General features: G+C 36.3%; 2 protein-coding genes across 5 annotated transcripts in view; one reads left to right on the plus strand and one right to left on the minus strand.

Moving 5' to 3' along the window:
• The window catches only part of bnip2 (BCL2 interacting protein 2), a 46182-nt gene extending 37609 nt beyond the window's left edge, over window positions 1–8573 (plus strand). For 2 of the 4 annotated variants that reach the window (XM_061970368.2, XM_061970369.2), the window contains one exon: window positions 7880–8572. In XM_061970368.2, coding sequence (XP_061826352.1) covers window positions 7880–7937 — 58 coding nt within the window. In that variant the 3' untranslated portion in view covers window positions 7938–8572. Of the gene's footprint in view, window positions 1–7879 lie in introns of all 4 variants that reach the window. The other 2 variants (XM_061970371.2, XM_061970370.2) reach the window with 2 other exon arrangements.
• Window positions 8574–9194: 621 nt separating this feature from the next.
• Window positions 9195–19951, minus strand: gcnt3 (glucosaminyl (N-acetyl) transferase 3, mucin type). The gene is made up of 2 exons (XM_061970367.1): window positions 18977–19951; window positions 9195–10183 (listed from the first exon to the last, which is right to left on the minus strand). Exons 1-2 carry the CDS (start codon window positions 19819–19821, stop codon window positions 9781–9783), a joined length of 1248 nt encoding a protein of 415 aa, XP_061826351.1. The 5' UTR covers window positions 19822–19951; the 3' UTR covers window positions 9195–9780.
• Window positions 19952–20911: the final 960 nt, after the last annotated feature.

Raw genomic sequence — 20911 nt, forward strand, 5'->3', positions numbered from 1 at the left:
AGATGTATGTAGACATGTGTTGTAGGAGATACACCTCACACTTTTCACTTTACCCTCGCAGAAAACAACTTATCTTTACAAACAATATATAACGCTTCCTTTAACTTTGGAACTAGTGTGAGGAACACTAAGCTATTGTCCATCTTTTCATATGTGTTGCAAAAGAAGATGAATTGTTCAATACTCATCATGGAAGTCTCACTTGATGTCATGCAAGTTTACTAATGCATGACTTTTTTTTTTCCACCAAAATGTTGGTCAGCTGGTCAAACACACTGGTTCCACACTTTAAAATCAACTTTTACCTTGAAAATAATTTTTTGTCTTGAAAATCTACTTTTGTCTTGAAAATCAACTTTTACCTTGAAAATCAACTTTTACCTTGAAAATAATTTTTTGTCTTCAAAATCAACTTTTACCTTGAAAATCAGTTTTTACCTTGAAAATCAACTTTTACCTTGAAAATCATTTTTTGTCTTGAAAATCAACTTTTACCTTGAAAATCAGTTTTTACCTTGAAAATAATTTTTTGTCTTGAAAATCAACTTTTACCTTGAAAATAATTTTTTGTCTTAAAAATCAACTTTTACCTTGAAAATCAACTTTTACCTTGAAAATAACTGTCTTGAAAGTCCAACTTTTACCTTTTAAATAATTTTTTGTCTTGAAAGTCCAACTTTTACCTTGAAAATATTTTTTTGTCTTGAAAGCCCAACTTTTACCTTGAAAATCAACTTTTACCTTGAAAATCATTTTTTGTCTTGAAAATCAACTTTTACCTTGAAAATAATTTTTTGTCTTGAAAATCAACTTTTACCTTGAAAAACTTTTTTTATCTTGAAAATCAACTTTTACCTTGAAAATTTTTTTTTTGTCTTGAAAATCAACTTTTACCTTGAAAATCTACTTTTGTCTTGAAAATCAACTTTTACCTTGAAAATCTTTTTTTGTCTTGAAAATCTTTTTTTGTCTTGAAAATCAACTTTTACCTTGAAAATTTTTTTTTTGTCTTGAAAATCCAACTTTTACCTTGAAAATCTACTTTTGTCTTGAAAATCAACTTTTACCTTGAAAATCATTTTTTGTCTTGAAAATCCAACTTTTACCTTGAAAATAATTTTTTGTCTTGAAAATCAACTTTTACCTTGAAATAATTTTTTGTCTTGAAAATCCAAATTTTACCTTGAAAATCAACTTTTACCTTGAAAATAATTTTTTGTCTTGAAAATCAACTTTTACCTTGAAAATAATTTTTTGTCTTAAAAATCAACTTTTACCTTGATAATCAACTTTTACCTTGAAAATAACTGTCTTGAAAGTCCAACTTTTACCTTTTAAATAATTTTTTGTCTTGAAAGTCCAACTTTTACCTTGAAAATATTTTTTTGTCTTGAAAGCCCAACTTTTACCTTGAAAATCAACTTTTACCTTGAAAATCATTTTTTGTCTTGAAAATCAACTTTTACCTTGAAAATCATTTTTTGTCTTGAAAATCAACTTTTACCTTGAAAATCATTTTTTGTCTTGAAAATCAATTTTTACCTTGAAAATAATTTTTTGTCTTGAAAGTCCAACTTTTACCTTGAAAATCAACTGTTACCTTGAAAAACTTTTTTTATCTTGAAAATGAACTTTTACCTTGACATTTTTTTTTGTCTTGAAAATCAACTTTTACCTTGAAAATCTACTTTTGTCTTGAAAATCAACTTTTACCTTGAAAATCTTTTTTTGTCTTGAAAATCCAACTTTTACCTTGAAAATCCAACTTTTGTCTTGAAAATCAACTTTTACCTTGAAAATCATTTTTTGTCTTGAAAATCCAACTTTTACCTTGAAAATAATTTTTTGTCTTGAAAATCAACTTTTACCTTGAAATAATTTTTTGTCTTGAAAATCCAAATTTTACCTTGAAAATCAACTTTTACCTTGAAAATCATTTTTTGTCTTGAAAATCAACTTTTACCTTGAAAATATTTTTTGGTCTTGAAAATCCAACTTTTACCTTGAAAATCAATTTTTACCTTGAAAATCATTTTTTTGTCTTGAAGATCAACTTTTACCTTGAAAATCATTTTTTGTCTTGAAAATCATTTTTTGTCTTGAAAATCAACTTTTACCTTGAAAATCATTTTTGTCTTGAAAATCAACTTTTACCTTGAAAATCATTTTTTGTCTTAAAAATCATTTTTTGTCTTAAAAATCAACTTTTACCTTGAAAATCAACTTTTACCTTAAATAATTTTTTGTCTTGAAAATCAACTTTTACCTTGAAAATAATTTTTTGTCTTGAAAATCAACTTTTACCTTGAAATAATTTTTTGTCTTGAAAAATCCAAATTTGACCTTGAAAATCAACTTTTACCTTGAAAATCATTTTTTGTCTTGAAAATCAACTTTTACCTTGAAAATATTTTTTGGTCTTGAAAATCTAACTTTTACCTTGAAAATCAATTTTTACCTTGAAAATCATTTTTTTGTCTTGAAGATCAACTTTTACCTTGAAAATCAACTTTTATCTTGAAAATCATTTTTTGTCTTGAAAATCATTTTTTGTCTTGAAAATCAACTTTTACCTTGAAAATCATTTTTGTCTTGAAAATCAACTTTTACCTTGAAAATCATTTTTTGTCTTAAAAATCAACTTTTACCTTGAAAATCAACTTTTACCTTAAATAATTTTTTGTCTTGAAAATCAACTTTTACCTTGAAAATCATTTTTTGTCTTGAAAATCCAACTTTTACCTTGAAAATAATTTTTTGTCTTGAAAATCAACTTTTACCTTGAAAATCAACTTTTACCTTGAAAATAATTTTTTGTCTTCAAAATCAACTTTTACCTTGAAAATCAGTTTTTACCTTGAAAATAATTTTTTGTCTTAAAAATCAACTTTTACCTTGAAAATCAACTTTTACCTTGAAAATAACTGTCTTGAAAGTCCAACTTTTACCTTTTAAATAATTTTTTGTCTTGAAAGTCCAACTTTTACCTTGAAAATAATTTTTTGTCTTGAAAGCCCAACTTTTACCTTGAAAATCAACTTTTACCTTGAAAATCATTTTTTGTCTTGAAAATCAACTTTTACCTTGAAAATCATTTTTTGTCTTGAAAATCAACTTTTACCTTGAAAATCATTTTTTGTCTTGAAAATCAACTTTTACCTTGAAAATAATTTTTTGTCTTGAAAGTCCAACTTTTACCTTGAAAATCAACTTTTACCTTGAAAAACTTTTTTTATCTTGAAAATCAACTTTTACCTTGAAAATTTTTTTTTGTCTTGAAAATCAACTTTTACCTTGAAAATCTACTTTTGTCTTGAAAATCAACTTTTACCTTGAAAATCTTTTTTTGTCTTGAAAATCCAACTTTTACCTTGAAAATCCAACTTTTACCTTGAAAATAATTTTTTGTCTTAAATCAACTTTTACCTTGAAATAATTTTTTGTCTTGAAAATCCAAATTTTACCTTGAAAATCAACTTTTACCTTGAAAATAATTTTTTGTCTTGAAAATCAACTTTTACCTTGAAAATATTTTTTGGTCTTGAAAATCCAACTTTTACCTTGAAAATAATTTTTTTGTCTTGAAGATCAACTTTTACCTTGAAAATCAACTTTTATCTTGAAAATCATTTTTTGTCTTGAAAATCATTTTTTGTCTTGAAAGCCCAACTTTTACCTTGAAAATCAACTTTTACCTTGAAAATCATTTTTTGTCTTGAAAATCAACTTTTACCTTGAAAATCATTTTTTGTCTTGAAAATCAACTTTTACCTTGAAAATAATTTTTTGTCTTGAAAATCAATTTTTACCTTGAAAATAATTTTTTGTCTTGAAAGTCCAACTTTTACCTTGAAAATCAACTTTTACCTTGAAAAACTTTTTTTATCTTGAAAATCAACTTTTACCTTGAAAATTTTTTTTTGTCTTGAAAATCAACTTTTACCTTGAAAATCTACTTTTGTCTTGAAAATCAACTTTTACCTTGAAAATCTTTTTTTGTCTTGAAAATCCAACTTTTACCTTGAAAATCAACTTTTACCTTGAAAAACTTTTTTTATCTTGAAAATCAACTTTTACCTTAAATTTTTTTTTGTCTTGAAAATCCAACTTTTACCTTGAAAATCCAACTTTTACCTTGAAAATCTACTTTTGTCTTGAAAATCAACTTTTACCTTGAAAATCATTTTTTGTCTTGAAAATCCAACTTTTACCTTGAAAATCATTTTTTGTCTTGAAAATCAACTTTTACCGTATTTTCCGCACTATAAGGCGCACCGGATTATTAGCCGCACCTTCAATGAATTACATATTTCATAACTTTGTCCACCAATAAGCCGCCCCGGATTATAAGCCGCGCCTACGCTGCGCTAAAGGGAATGTCAAAAAAACAGTCAGATAGTTCAGTCAAACTTTAATAATATATTGAAAACCAGCGTTCTAACAACTCTGTCCCAAAATGTACGCAAATGTGCAATCACAAACATAGTAAAATTCAAAATGGTGTAGAGCAATAGCAACATAATGTTGCTCGAACGTTAATGTCACAACACACAAAATAAACATAGCGCTCACCTTCTGAAGTTATTCTTCATTCGTAAATCCTTCGAATTCTTCGTCTTCGGTGTCCGAATTGAAAAGTTGCGCAAGCGTGGGATCCAAAATGGCCGGTTCCGTCTCGTCGAAGTCATCGGAGTCAGTGTCGCTGTTGTTGTCCAGTAGTTCTGTGAATCCTGCCTTCCGGAAAGCTCGGACTACAGTTGTGACCGAAATATCTGCCCAGGCATTTACGATCCACTGGCAAATGTTGGCGTATGTCGTCCGGCGCTGTCTGCCCGTCTTAGTGAAGGTGTGTTCGCCTTCGGAGCTGTGTGAAAAAAGCCACCCGGCCTCTTCGCGTAAACTTCCCTTAACCACTCGCTCATCTTTTCTTCATCCATCCATCCCTTCGAGTTAGCTTTTATGATGACGCCGGCTGGAAAGGTCTCTTTTGGCAAGGTCTTCCTTTTGAATATCACCATGGGTGGAAGTTAGCATGGCAAGCTAGAACCACAGTGAAGGATGACTTCTCATTCCCTGTGGTGCGAATATTCACCGTACGTGCTCCCGTTCCACAGTGCGGGTCACAGGAATATCAGTTGCTGTGAAATACGGTAGTAATCCGTGTGCGGATGGAGAGATTGCGTCTTTTTATGAACCGGATCCTTGTCGCTTAGTAGGAGCCATTTTGTGGTCTTTACAGATGTAAACAGGAAATGAAACGTACGGTGATATCCGCGCGTTTTTTCTTCTTCTTCCGGGGGCGGGTGGTTGCTTACAGTAGAAGAAGAAGCGCTTCCTGTTCTATGGGGGCGGGTGCTTACCTTGGCGGTTGCTTGCGTAGAAGAAGAAGCGCTTCCTGTTCTACCGGGAAAAAAGATGGCGGCTGTTTACCGAAGTTGCGAGATCGAAACTTTATGAAAATGAATCGTAATAAAGCGCACCGGGTTATAAGGCGCACTGTCAGCTTTTGAGAAAATGTGTGGTTTTTAGGTGCGCCTTATAGTGCGGAAAATACGGTACCTTGAAAATATTTTTTGGTCTTGAAAATCCAACTTTTACCTTGAAAATCATTTTTTTGTCTTGAAGATCAACTTTTACCTTGAAAATCAACTTTTATCTTGAAAATAATTTTTTGTCTTGAAAATCATTTTTTGTCTTGAAAATCAACTTTTATCTTGAAAATCATTTTTTGTCTTGAAAATCAACTTTTACCTTGAAAATCATTTTTGTCTTGAAAATCAACTTTTACCTTGAAAATCATTTTTTGTCTTAAAAATCAACTTTTACCTTGAAAATCAACTTTTACCTTAAATAATTTTTTGTCTTGAAAATCAACTTTTACCTTGAAAATCACAATATTTAAACTATTGTGTTGTTGTTTTATTACATACAATTGTTTGATCACAATAAAGTCAATAGTACACAATAACTGAACTAAAGTAAAAACTACTACTCATTAAAAATCATTAGATTTTTGGCCTCAAAGTCCTCCTGACTATTATTAAATGGAGTCTATAGTCTATAGTCCCACCACACCATGTGTCCCTGCATCCTAACTGTTTCAGACCGATGGTCACCACATGGAAGAAAGTGTTTTAATGTTATAAAGCTGTTTAATTAACTCTTGTGCAACCCTCGGGCCCATTAGATGTGTTCCTTTATGTTATGATTGTTCAGTTTGAAGGTTAGCAGTCTTGAATATTGCCTGGGAGTTTTTGTTGATTAAAAATTGCATTGTGCCTTTGAGTGCCACGTTGTTATTATTGGATATAAACATATTCTTTCAGCCCCATTGACTCCCATTATAACTGCTATTTTTAAACAGACTGTAATCCTGTTCAATTAATATGCTTTTTGACATGAAAACTGAAGGAATCTAATTCTTGCTGATTGGGAAAACAAGAAAATATTATTTTGGTGTGACTGCGGCTTTTAACCACCAGATGGCGCCACAAAAACTGGCATCATTCTCACAGCTTTGAGAATTGCTTAAACGCAGTGGAAATGATCGTAGGCAAACTCAACCAAGTCCTGCCTGCTTTTGTACCCATTCTAGCTCAGTTTTGCACTGGAAACAATTTGTCTTCTGTTTCAGAATCAATGTTGTCTTCAACTATTCATCTATTTAAGGCTGCAATTATCCAAACTCAAACATACCACTCTTAGAAATTAGGCATATTTTGCATTTTTCTATTAAGAAAATTGTATTTTTGACAAAAAGGCTATAAAACATTCCAAAAAAATAAATAACTTCATATCAATACAACTAGAGATGTTGATAAATGCTTTAAAATGTAATATCGGAAATGATCTGTATGTTTTTTTTATCGGTATCGTTGTTTTTTTATTTTATTTTTTATTAAATTAACATAAAAAACACAAGATACACTTACAATTAGTGCACTAACCCCCCCAAAAAACCTCCCCCATTTACACTCATTCACACAAAAGGGTTGTTTCTTTCTGTTATTAATATTGTGGTTCCTACATTATATATCAATATATATCAATACAGTCTGCAAAGGGTACAGCACACATATTATATAAGATTATATATATATATATATATATATATATATATATAGATATATAGATATATAAGATAAGCACACATGATTGTGCGTGCTGCTGGTCCACTAATAGTACTAACCTTTAACAGTTAATTTGACTCATTTTCATTAATTACTAGTTTCTATGTAACTGATTTTATATTGTTTTACTTTCTTTTTTATTCAAGAAAATATTTTTAATTTATTTATCTTATTTTATAATTTTTTTTTAAAAAGGACCTTATCTTCACCATACCTGGTTGTCCAAATTAGGCATAATAATGTGTTAATTCCACGACTGTACATATCGGTATCGGTTGATATCGGTATCGGTAATTAAGAGTTGGACAATATCGGATGTCGGCAAAAAAGCCATTATCAGACATCCCTAAATACAATAGATGGACTTGTCCAGGGTGTACCCCGCCTTCCGCCCGATTGTAGCTGAGATAGGCTCCAGCGCCCCCCGCGACCCCAAAGGGAATAAGCGGTAGAAAATGGATGGATGGATGGATCTGAAGTTTAAAAAAATATTTAAATCATTGAAAAAAAAAAAAAAAAAAAGATGTATTACTGGTTTATGGTTTAAGCTGTAATTTGCACACAATTCGGGGGGAAAAAAAGTTTTTTTAATCGACTAAGAATAGTTACAAATAAGAATCGCTATTAATCTGATAATTATTTTTTTGGCCACTCCTACTTGTAACACTTCTACTCTTTTGAAGCATGTGTAGTCCATGTAAAGCTTGCACAAGGGTTAAAAGTAAAGTACAACATGTCTGCATGTGCAGGATCGACCAGGACGTGCACAGCAAAGTGGAAACGGCCGCCGCTGCCCTGCCCGAGTGACCCTTGAGCAACAGAGCAAGAGAAGGATGAAGAATGTTTAAAGCGCTGCCACTCGATTTTTTCCCCCCCCTTGTGTGTTTTGGGTGATGAGACTGGAAAAGTGCCTTGTTGAAGCCATGCTGCCTGTTACATATGTGGAACTCTTTGCTTGTTGTTTTTCCTCCTTTTAATCCCCTTTTAGTGTTGCTGTGTCCTGTCCAAATGAGTGCATTTCCTTGTTACTTTATTTAAGGCACTCTGTTACAAATCAATGATGCATGTACTGCTTTATTGCATTGAAATATATATTTATATTCAAAAGGAGAGAAAGTAATATATTTTTATGGTTGCTCTTGATTTTAAAAGTGCATTTTTTTAGGTCTCTGACCCCGCCTTTATTTTTACTGTCCTGGGGAGAAAAAATAAAGCGTTATTTTTTTCATGTGGAGGGACAACAATGTTCACAAAAGGCAACTCCAGCGAGTCAGAGCGCTATTTTTGATCAGTTTGGACACAATCTTTATTTTCATGACTATTTACATTGTAGATTGTCACATCAAAACTATGAATGAACACATGTGGAGTTATGTACTTAACAACAAAATAACTGAAAACTTGTTTTATATTCTAGTTTCTTCAAAATAGCCACCCTTTGCTCCGATTACTACTTTGCATTCTCTCCATGAGCTTCAAGAGGTAGTCACCTGCTCAGTGGCCTTGTGGTTAAAGTGTCCGCCCTGAGATTGGTAGGTCAAACCCCGGCCGAGTAATTAGTCTTTGGTATGACTCGGCCGGGGTTTGAACTCACAACCTACCGATCTCAGGGCGGGCACTCTAACCACTAGGCCACTGAGTCATACCAAAGACTCTAAAAATGGAACCCATTACCTCCCTGCTTGGCACTCAGCATCAAGGGTTGGAATTGGGGGTTAAACCACCAAAATGATTCCCGGGCGTGGCCACCGCTGCTGCTCACTGCTCTTCTCACCTCCCAGGGGGTGAGCAAGGGGATGGGTCAAATGCAGAGGTTAATTTCACCACACCTAGTGTGTGTGGGTGTGACTATCGGTGATACTTTAACTTTATATTCTAGTTTCTTCAAAATAGCCAGCCTTTGCTCCGATTACTGCTTTGCACACTCTCGGCATTCTCTCCATGTGCTTCAAGCACACCTGTGAAGTGAAAACCATTTCAGGTGACTACCTCTCGAAGCTCATGGAGAGAATGCCAAGAGTGTGCGAAGCAGTAATCGGAGCAAAGGGAGGCTATTTTGAAGAAACTAGAATATAAAACATGTTTTCAGTTATTTCAATTTTGTTTTTGTTAAGTACATAACTCCACATGTGTTCATTCATAGTTTTGACAATGTAAATAGTCATGAAAATAAAGATTGAATGAGAAGGTGTGTCCAAACTTTTGGCCTGTACTGTACATTGCATATTTGTATTGTTTTTCCACAAAACTATTTTTTACTAGAAGTCCAAATGAGCGTATTTACACGCATCGCCCACAAGATGGCGCCATAAAATTCGATGCACTCATGAAGTGCCTAACGTGTTTTTGTCTCAAGAGTTAAATATTTGTTCAAGAAGTTTTGTTTTCATTCCAACCAATATACAAAATCCACAATATATCAAGTCAATTTCATGTCATTTTTCCCTGACAAAAGTGGGGCAATCATTCCAAAAAGTAATGTGAGTGAGAGGTGTGACTAAAGACATTAAAGACATTAAAGTGAATGGTCAGAGACAAGAACCCCAGCCTGGTGTGGTGATTGTATAAAAGTCCATATTGCATGATTATTGTCTAGAATTGTAAAAGGGACAAGCAGTAGAAAATGGATGTCTGGTAGAATCAGAGTGAATTATCTGGCATCTAAAGCTTTAAAGTGCAGAATGGCCTCCAAGCACCTGATGACAAGATCATCCACCAGGGGGTCAAACTTGTTGGCCAGCAGGTGATGTTGTCCCAGGAGCCACTGCAGGTCCCCCAGCCCATAGACACAAACCGCCCTTCTATTCACCCCGGAGCACGGATCATAGGGGGCCCCTTTCCTCACGTCCCCCGCCAGGTAGCTCCACTTGACCACCCGCGCCAAGGCCTGCATGTCGGACAGGTCGTACTTGGCGTTGGCGGGCACGGCCCCGGGGACTGAGGGCATCCTCTGCAAGGTGGCCCACAGGTGCTCGTCCGGACTGTAGGTGTCCTTCTCCCACTGCAGCAGGGCCCGGACCTCCCGGTCATGAAGCACGTGGTCCACAAAGGCCCTGCTTATGAAAGGATTATTGGAGCAGAACTATCTCACTCTGTGTGTCTGTAGTCCGATTGTTGTGTACACGTTTGTGTCTCCATCTGTGTGTGTCATCAGAACCGTGTGTTTAAATTTGTGTGTCCGTATTTTGATGTCTTCTTTTTATACCTGACTTTTTCCGTGTAAGATTTGTGTGTCCGTGCGACGATCTGAACGTGTAAAAAAAACTTCACATTTCCTTTCCCAGTACTCACCACTAGTCAGCGCCTTGCACTCATCTTATTCTGTGCTGAAGTCAACCAAATTAGACTCTCCGTCGCTACGTTTCCATGCACTAAATTAGTCGGATTCTCAAACAGTTTGATTTCTTTTTTTTTCACTGATTTCTCAAACAGTTCGATTTTTTGTATTTTCATTGATTCCTCAAACAGTACGATTTTTTGTATTTTAACTGATTTTTCAAACAGTTACATTTTTTGTATTTTCACTGATTTCTCAAACAGTTCGATTTTTTGTATTTTCACTGATTTTTCAAACAGTTAGATTTTTTGTATTTTCACTGATTTTCTCAAACAGTTCGATTTTTTTGTATTTTCACTGATTTCTCAAACAGTTAGATTTTTTTGTATTTTCACTGATTTCTCAAACAGTTCGATTTTTTTGTATTTTCACTGATTTTTCAAACAGTTCGATTTTTTGTATTTTCACTGATTTCTCAAACAGATTTTTTTGTATTTTCACTGATTTCTCAAACAGTTAGATTTTTTGTATTTTCACAGATTTTTCAAACAGTTAGATTTTTTGTATTTTCACTGATTTCTCAAACAGTTCGATTTTTTTGTATTTTCACTGATTTCTCAAACAGTTATATTTTTTTGTATTTTCACTGATTTCTCAAACAGTTCGATTTTTTGTATTTTCACTGATTTTTCAAACAGTTAGATTTTTTGTATTTTCACTGATTTCTCAAACAGTTAGATTTTTTTGTATTTTCACTGATTTCTCAAACAGTTAGATTTTTTTGTATTTTCACTGATTTCTCAAACAGTTCGATTTTTTTGTGTTTTCACTGATTTCTCAAACAGTTCGATTTTTTGTATTTTCACTGATTTTTCAAACAGTTAGATTTTTTGTATTTTCACTGATTTCTCAAACAGTTCAATTTTTTTGTATTTTCACTGATTTCTCAAACAATTAGATTTTTTTGTATTTTCACTGATTTTTCAAACAGTTAGATTTTTTGTATTTTCACTGATTTCTCAAACAGTTCGATTTTTTTGTATTTTCACTGATTTCTCAAACAGATCGATTTTTTTGTAATTTCACTGATTTCTCAAATTGATCGATTTTTTGTATTTTCACTGATTTCTCAAACAGTTCGATTTTTTTGTATTTTCACTGATTTCTCAAACAGTTCGATTTTTTTGTATTTTCACTGATTTCTCAAACAGTTCGATTTTTTTGTATTTTCACTGATTTCTCAAACAGTTCGATTTTTTGTATTCTCACTGATTTCTCAAACAGTTCGATTTTTTGGGTATTTTCACTGATTTCTTAAACAGTTGTTTTTTTGTATTTTCACTGATTTCTCAAACAGTTCGATTTTTTTGTATTTTCACTGATTTCTCAAACAGATCGATTTTTTTGTAATTTCACTGATTTCTCAAATTGATCGATTTTTTGTATTTTCACTGATTTCTCAGTTAGATTTTTTGTATTTTCTCTGATTTTTCAAACAGTTAGATTTTTTTGTATTTTCACTGATTTCTCAAACAGTTTGATTCTTTGTATTTTCACTGATTTCTTAAACAGTTAGATTTTTTGTATTTTCACTGATTTCTCAAACAGTTCGATTTTTTTGTGTTTTCACTGATTTCTCAAAAAATTCGATTTTTTGTATTTTCACTGATTTTTCAGTTAGATTTTTTGTATTTTCATTGATTTCTCAAACAGTTAGATTTTTTGTATTTTCACTGATTTCTCAAACAGTTCGATTTTTTGTATTTTCACTGATTTTTCAAACAGTTCGATTTTTTGTATTTTCATTGATTTCTCAAACAGTTCGATTTTTTGTATTTTCACTGATTTCTCAAACAGTTCGATTTTTTTGTATTTTCACTGATTTCTCAAACAGTTACATTTTTTTGTATTTTCACTGATTTCTCAAATAGATCGATTTTTTGTATTTTCACTGATTTCTTAAACAGTTCAAGTTTTTTGTATTTTCACTGATTTCTCAAACAGTTTGATGTTTTGTATTTTCACTGATTTCTCAAAAAGATCGATTTTTTGTATTTTCACTGATTTCTCAAACAGTTTGATGTTTTGTATTTTCACTGATTTCTCAAACAGATCGATTTTTTTGTATTTTCACTGATTTCTTAAACCGTTCGATTTTTTTGTATTTTCACCAACATGTGAAGTCCAAGTGACCATGCACAATCTCAAATTGGTCATGCGCCTCCCGTACACCGGGGGTGCTCATTTAATTTTAGCGCGGATAACTGACTTAGTTTTTCCTGGTTGACCTATGACGTCACACAAGGATTTGCGGATCCGAACAACTTGTTTTAAGTGATGTCTGCTGTAATATTGGTACATATTACAAATACTACGTCTCTAATGGCAATGTTGATGTTCAATAGCAGACAGCATCAATAAACTAGATGAGGCAATTCGTTAAGGAATTGCGTGTGAATACTTCAACGCTGAAGTTGAAATGAAGCGCTGACAAAATGTAGTATAAATGTAAGAATAGCTGGAATGTTGAAGTGTTTGAATTTCCTGGAAAAACGGAATTAGGTTTGGGACTTGTGAAAGTGTTAGTTGGATGAGTGGAATGTGTTGATGTTGAAATGGTTTGAATAGGTTGAAAAATGTGGGAATTGTGGAAGTTTAAAAAATGGACAAATTTTGAATGGGGAAAATGCCCCTGAAAACTGGTAATTCTTGGAAATCCGATTTCTATAAATTGTTGAAATAGAGCACACAATTTTGAACAGGCTGAATATTTTGGAATTGGAACAGTTTGAAACGGATGAAAAATGTGGGAATTGTGGAATTTTGAAGAATGTCCCAGTCATTTCAATGGAAATTTCATGGAATTTCGGGAAAAGCAGGAATTTTTTTTAAATTGTTAAAAAATAAATAAATTGAATGTTCTGAATGAGTTGAAATGGTTGGTGTTGGAATTTTTCAAATCGGTCGAGAAATGTTAAAGTAGTAACATTTTTAATTGAGAAATGATATTACGGAATTCCTGGAATTTCGGGGAAACTGGGAATTTTTCCAGTTAAAAAACAACTTTTTTTTTGTCCTGATTAAGAGGAATATTTTGACGGTGGAGCGGTTGAAAAATGTGGAAGGAGTAGTCGCCAGAAAAAAAGTGTGAAAATAGGGTTTGGAAAAACGGGAATTCTGGCAAATCCTGGAATTTATTTGAACTTGGAAAACATAGTTTGAATGTCCAGGATGAGTGGAATGTGTTGAAGGTGGAATGGTTTGAATCGGTTGAAAAATTTGAAAATGGTGGAAGTTTGAAAAAAATGGCCCGGAAAACCTGGAAATCTGGGAATTTTTCAAGGGAAAGCCGGCGTTTCCTGAATAGGCTGGAACAGTTTGAATTGGATGAGAAATGTGGAAGGTAGAATGCGCCAACATTTTTTACGCACATAAATCAAAATACGGACACACTAGGGGTGTAACGGTACGTGTATTTGTACTGAACCGTTTCGGTACGGGCTTTCGGTTCGGTTCGGAGGTATACCGAACGAGTTTCCACACGGACATATTAAGTAGCTGCCTCCGCTTCCTTCTGCCTCGGTCTCTGTTAGTCCTCTACACAGCACCCAGCATTGTCCCACCCACACAACCATCTGATTGGTAACAGCCAATCAGCAGTGCGTGTTCAGAGCGCATGTAGTCAGTGCTTAGCGTTTAGGCAGTGGACTCTCCCCAAATTATAATAAACACATTAATCATTAGTAATGCAGCTTCTAGTTTTGAATGGCAGGGTCCCTGCTATCACATGTTGATCAAAATATAACATTTACATGATAAATCAACTACAGGCTTCCCTAATGCTGTAATAAATTAAGCATGATGAGTTGACTTGAAACTGTTTAATGTTGCACTTTTTATATGTAGAAGGAAAATTTTGTCATTTTATTTAATCTGAGCAACAGCTTGAGGCAGTTTAATGTTGATTAACGTGGGCAGAATTATTATAGTGTTCCCAATGTTAAAGGGGAACATTATCACCAGACCTATGTAAGCGTCAATATATACCTTGATGTTGCAGAAAAAAGACCATATATTTTTTTAACCGATTTCCGAACTCTAAATGAGTGAATTTTGGCAAATTAAACGCCTTTCTAATATTCGCTCTCGGAGCGATGACGTCGCATCGGGAAGCAATCCGCCATTTTCTCAAACACCGGGTCAAATCAGCTCTGTTATTTTCCGTTTTTTCGACTGTTTTCCGTACCTTGGAGACCTCATGCCTCGTCGGTGTGTTGTCGGAGGGTGTAACAACACGAACAGGGACGGAATCAAGTTGCACCAGTGGCCCAAAGATGCCAAAGTGGCAAGAAATTGGACGTTTGTTCCGCACACTTTACCGACGAAAGCTATGCTACGACAGAGATGGCAAGAATGTGTGGATATCCTGCGACACTCAAAGCAGATGCATTTCCAACCATAAAGTCAAAGAAATCTGCCGCCAGACCCCCATTGAATCTGCCGGAGTGTGTGAGCAATTCAGGGACAAAGGACCTCGGTAGCACGGCAAGCAATGCCGGCAGTTTGTTCCCGCAGACGAGCGAGCTAAACCCATTGGATGTCTTGGCTCACACCGTCCCGTATGCCACCGAAGATGATCAAGAGAAGAATATCGACCCTAGCTTCCCTGGCCTGCTGACATGAGGGTATGTCTACAGAATATATTAATTGATGAAAATTGGGCTGTCTGCACTCTCAAAGTGCATGTTGTTGCCAAATGTATTTCATATGCTGTAAACCTAGTTCATAGTTGTTAGTTTCCTTTAATGCCAAACAAACACATACCAATCGTTGGTTAGAAGGCGATCGCCGAATTCGTCCTCGCTTTCTCCCGTGTCGCTGGCTGTCGTGTCGTTTTCGTGGGTTTCGCTTGCATACGGTTCAAACCGATATGGCTCAATAGCTTCAGTTTCTTCTTCAATTTCGTTTTCGCTACCTGCCTCCACACTACAACCATCCATTTCAATACATTCATAATCTGTTGAATCGCTTAAGCCGCTGAAATCCGAGTCTGAATCCGAGCTAATGTCGCTATAGCTTACTGTTCTTTCCGCCATGTTTGTTTGTGTTGGCTTCACTATGTGACGTCACAGGAAAATGGACGGGTGGTTAAATCAGGCACTTTGAAGCTTTTTTTAGGGATATTGCGTGATGGGTAAAATTTTGAAAAAAAACTTCGAAAAATATAATAAGCCACTGGGAACTGATTTTTAATGGTTTTAACAATTCTGAAATTGTGATAATGTTCCCCTTTAACTCAAAAAAGGTTGAAAAACACTGATCTAATGCTTAAACCAAAAATAAACAAAAGGCGAGTGCCGCTAAGAAAAGGCATTGAAGCTTAGGGATGGCTATGCAGAACGAAACTAAAACTGAACTGGCTGCAAAGTAAACAAAAACAGAATGCTGGACGACAGCAAAGACTTACAGGGTGTAGAGCAGAGACGGCGTCCACAAAGTACATCCGCAATGAAAATGACCGTGGCAACCTGAAGTGTACTGCCTAGTGGTAATGTCTGCAGGGTCCAACAGTACAGATTGTACCCCGTGGGACCCACACCCCTTCTTCTTTTGGTGTACAGGTGTTTGTGAGTCAACCAGGAGAGTCAAAGGCCAGAGTCAGGTGCAGGTGATGGAGCCTTGGCACAAGTCTTTCAGCAAAGGACTCCAAAAAAACATCTATTATCTTTTGTCTTTCATTGGGAGGGACCATTGACTGGTCTGACAGCTCTTGTGGGCTTCATCGCTGTCAGCTCGTGAACAATGGCGGCATCCCGGCTCCCAGCAGGAAGAGCGCTCCTGTAAAGCCTTTCAATCTCACAGGCCTGCGTGTACTGACCGTAACGCTCTTCCCTGCACGGGAATATTGACATCCAGCATAAAGACATGGTGGAGTGTGACCGTCCGATTCCAGCATATACTCAGCCGTGCATTACTTCATCTCTTTAACTCTTAAGGGAGCGTCAGGGAGGCCTCGCCCGCATTGACTAGCTCATCAAATTTGCCTCAATTAGTTAGACTGGGCACTCTCTCGTAGGCCTGAGTGCAGACAAAAACAACTTGCATTGTTCTAATCTTCCAGATCCTGGTTAACAAAAGGACAGGCAAACAGTTAGGGCCATTATTATTATGTTTACAGTGTGTGTGTGCAGGCAGGTGCAGGGATGCCCCATTAACCGTTAACGTCAGGCCCGCAGCACAAAGCCAGCTCGTTCCGCTGCAGTGAGTCTGACATTAGAGCCGGTATGAGACCAGACACCCTTGAAACCCGCAGAAAACCTGAGCGGCCTCAGACCTGCTCGATTAAAACGAGATACAGACGGAGGTAATGCTCACTGTCAGCGTTCTTTGAAAAAAAGTTCACACGACAACAATGTCTCTGTTTATAATTCCACACCGCCTACTACTGGCCCGGCATGAACATAACAGCGTTTTCAGTCATTAGTCCGTCCTCGGTCCATCCATTTTTCTACACTGCTTAGGCCTAACCAGTGTTGGGTTAGTTACTGAAAACCAGTAACTAGTTACAGTTACTAGTTACTTTATTTCAAAAGTAACTCAGTTACTAACTCAGTTACGTACATCAAAAAGTAATGCGTTACTGTGAAAAGTAACTATTTAGTTCCTTTTTTTTAAGGCTCCCATTAATGCCCTTTTAGCCTTCATTTCAGTACTGTTATTGCACTGGAGAATAATACAATCTGTTGATCAAATTGACATGCATTTGCATCACTGAACTCAGAAAGCGATGTGGTTTACATACAACACACAAAGACAAAGATATGTTTCAAAGGGCCAATTTATTTCAGGCCAGAACAAATTGACAAAACTATTTTAAATAGCTGCAACATAATGGCACTTTAACTTTAACTTTAACTAGATAGGATATTTGATCCAAGACACAACTTACATTTAAATAAAATGTTATTTTCTTTGTGCTCGACAAAAGAAAAGTATTGAGAATGTCTCCATGTTAAGAAACTCGACTTCTGGCTTCACCATGAAGTCTTGTAAGTTGTTATGAGAGTAGCGTATGTGTGTGTGTGTGTGTGTGGCCCTTTAAGATATGACAGCATGTGAGGTGAGTGACGAGTGGGCGAGAGAGGTGAGGGACCGGCGACAGTGAGTGCGTGCAGGTGCTCTAGCTTGGTGGATGGCTGCGTCCAATAAAGTCACAAAGTTGCAACAAACTGCCGGCCTCGTCATTCACCCTCAGCGGTAAAGACCCACTTCCGGGTAAAGTGAAGGATGTTACCCCCGAAGTACGAGGAACGTCTCCCCTGCGCCCCTCAACTACGGTCTGGGAGCCTCCCCCGCCCCTACCCACATAAAGCTTGCCTCTTCTTTTCCTTGTGACACAGAAGGACGACACCGCAGCGCTGCAATAAAACTGTCAGGTTTGTCACTGACAGTTTAGTTATGTTTTGAGTTTCCTACTTGTCTCCCTGAGTGCTGTGTCCCTTCAGCTGTGGCTGATTGGCACCTGGCCACACCTGGTGTCAATCAGCCAGCTGCTATGGATTATTGTCATTCCTACTTGTCGATGCCAGTGTAGCTGTAAGCGGTAGCGGTAAGCTATTTATTGTAGATGTTTGTAGCTTGCTGTCTTTTTATGCCTCGTCTGGCCTGCTGACATGAGAGTATGTCTACAGAATATATTAATTGATGAAAATTGGGCTGTCTGCACTCTCAAAGTGCATGTTGTTGCCAAATGTATTTCATATGCTGTAAACGTAGTTCATAGTTGTTAGTTTCCTTTAATGCCAAACAAACACATACCAATCGTTGGTTAGAAGGCGATCGCCGAATTCGTCCTCGGTTTCTCCCGTGTCGCTGGCTGTCGTGTCGTTTTCGTGGGTTTCGCTTGCATACGGTTCAAACCGATATGGCTCAATAGCTTCAGTTTCTTCTTCAATTTGGTTTTCGCTACCTGCCTCCACACTACAACCATCTGTTTCAATACATGCGTAATCTGTTGAATCGCTTAAGCCGCTGAAATCCGAGTCTGAATCCGAGCTAATGTCGCTATAGCTTGCTGTTCTTTCCGCCATGTTTGTTTGTGTTGGCTTCACTATGTGACGTCACAGGAAAATGGACGGGTGTTTATAACGATGGTTAAAATCAGGCACTTTGAAGCTTTTTTTAGGGATATTGCGTGATGGGTAAAACTTTGAAAACAACTTCGAAAAATATAATAAGCCACTGGGAACTGATTTTTAATGGTTTTAACAATTCTGAAATTGTGATAATGTATCCCCTTTAAAAGGATAAAGCCATTGTTTACAAATTTGGTAAATAAATAACCAAAAAATTTATATTTTGTTGTTTTCTTACTGTACCGAAAATGAACCGAACCGTGACCTCTAAACCGAGGTACGTACCGAACCAAAATTTTTGTGTACCGTTACACCCCTAGGACACACAATTGAAAACACGCCTCTCAATGACACACACAAATTGAGGTACAGACACAAAAATGAGTACACAATGCGATAGAGAAACACATTTTGCTACAATAATTCTTCTATACCTGCTGACCACAAAGTAGGCGTTACCGGAGAACATCGGGGTCCGAATGGGCGGCGGGCTCTTCTTCACGTCAGTTCTGATGACGTCACGGGTAACGTTGTAGTGATACAACCAGCGTTGCTTCTTGTAGTCGTTGGTGGCTTCGGTCTCCATGCTGTTCCTCCCGTTCAGGACCTTCAGGACTTCCACTATCTCTTTGTTGGTTTTAATGGGGAAGTCTGTGCCGCAGGTGTTCAGCAGGTACCGCCACCGCACCGGAGACTTGGACAGGCTCTCCATGCAGTTCAGGTCCGCCTGCACTCTGGACCATGTTGCGTAGGTCACCTTCTCCAACTTGTCGGCGATGAAGACGTTCTGGAAGCAGGAAACGATGGCTTCCACGGCGGCGCGGAACTTCCCGGCGGACTTCCGGTCCACGTGCACGCAATAGACGTTCTGGGGCGCGTACACGGCCCGCAGGAGGCGCTCGAACATCTCGATCTGGTCGTGGACCACCATGGAGTACGCGATGGGGAACTCCCTCTCCTCCTCGCTGAGAGGAACCGTGAAGAAACCTCTGCGGCTGACGTAGACCTGGCAGTCCCGGGTCAGGTTGACGTAGAAGTCCTCCTGGAGGAGGTGGCGTCTCTGGGTGGAGGACAGAAGACGCTCCAGGTGCTCCTCGCGGTGCCGCAGGTCTGCTGTGAGGATGGCAGAACATCCGGGGTGGTCGGCGGAGAACTGCTGTGGCGTTTTAAAGTCCGGCTTCCTCAGGGTGAAGAGTGTGAGAAGACTGGCGAGGACCAGGATGACGGACGTCAGCAGGCGGCCTCTGAGGAACTTGTCAAAGATCCTTCTCTTGTTCATTGCAGACAAGAAGAGGATGCTCTTGTGTGTTTAGGTTTGGCACCACCAAGGCTTTTATTAGTCAGGAGGCGTGTCTGCTTGACTTGCACTCTAGGCACCATTTGTGTGCCGCTCTAGTCTACAGTAGCACCATACAATGAATATACTTGTTAAATAAAACCTCTGCCTTGTTTTGAATGAATACTTAGACCTACTACGCTACTATACTAGATTCTGGTCAATTATAGTAATACTTGGAGAGCCGAGTGTTTTCTGAGGTGGTACTTGGTGAAAACAGTGATCTATAAGATAAGGTTCCTACTGTGACTGATCCTGGTCTAAGGTCTGCACCGTGCATGTATTGATCCAAACTGTCCTTCACACCGAGGTTCCCCAACCTTTTTTCCACCAGGGACCAGTTTGATGTATGCATTATTTTCACTGACCGGCTTTCTACGTGTGGCAGATAAAAACAGCAAAACTATGAGCATGAAAAATGAGCCTTTGACTACAATCTGGCACATTAAAACGTTTGATATGTCCATTAATGTGCATTGTCCCATGTTCTATAACAAAGTAATATACATCTATTAACAAGATTATTGGTGTATTTATTAATGTACTATAACAAAGTAATATGCATCTATTAACAAGATTATTGGTGTGTTTATTAATGTACTATAACAAAGTAATATACATCTATTAACAATCTTATTGCTGTGTTTATTAATGTACTATAACAAAGTAATACACATCTATTAACAAGATTATTGGTGTGTTTATTAATGTACTATAACAAAGTAATATACATCTTTTAACAATCTTATTGGTGTGTTTATTAATGTACTATAACAAAGTAATAGACATTTATTAACAATATTATTGGTTGTTTATTAATGTACTATAACAAAGTAATATACATCTATTAACAAGATTATTGGTGTGTTTATTAATGTACTATAACAAAGTAATTACATCTTTTAACAATCTTATTGGTGTGTTTATTAATGTACTATAACAAAGTAATATACATTTATTAACAAGATTATTGGTTGTTTATTAATGTACTATAACAAAGTAATATACATTTATTAACAAGATTATTGGTGTG

This window comes from Nerophis lumbriciformis, linkage group LG10 (assembly GCF_033978685.3).
Source record: "Nerophis lumbriciformis linkage group LG10, RoL_Nlum_v2.1, whole genome shotgun sequence".
Taxonomy (NCBI): Eukaryota; Metazoa; Chordata; class Actinopteri; order Syngnathiformes; family Syngnathidae; genus Nerophis; species Nerophis lumbriciformis.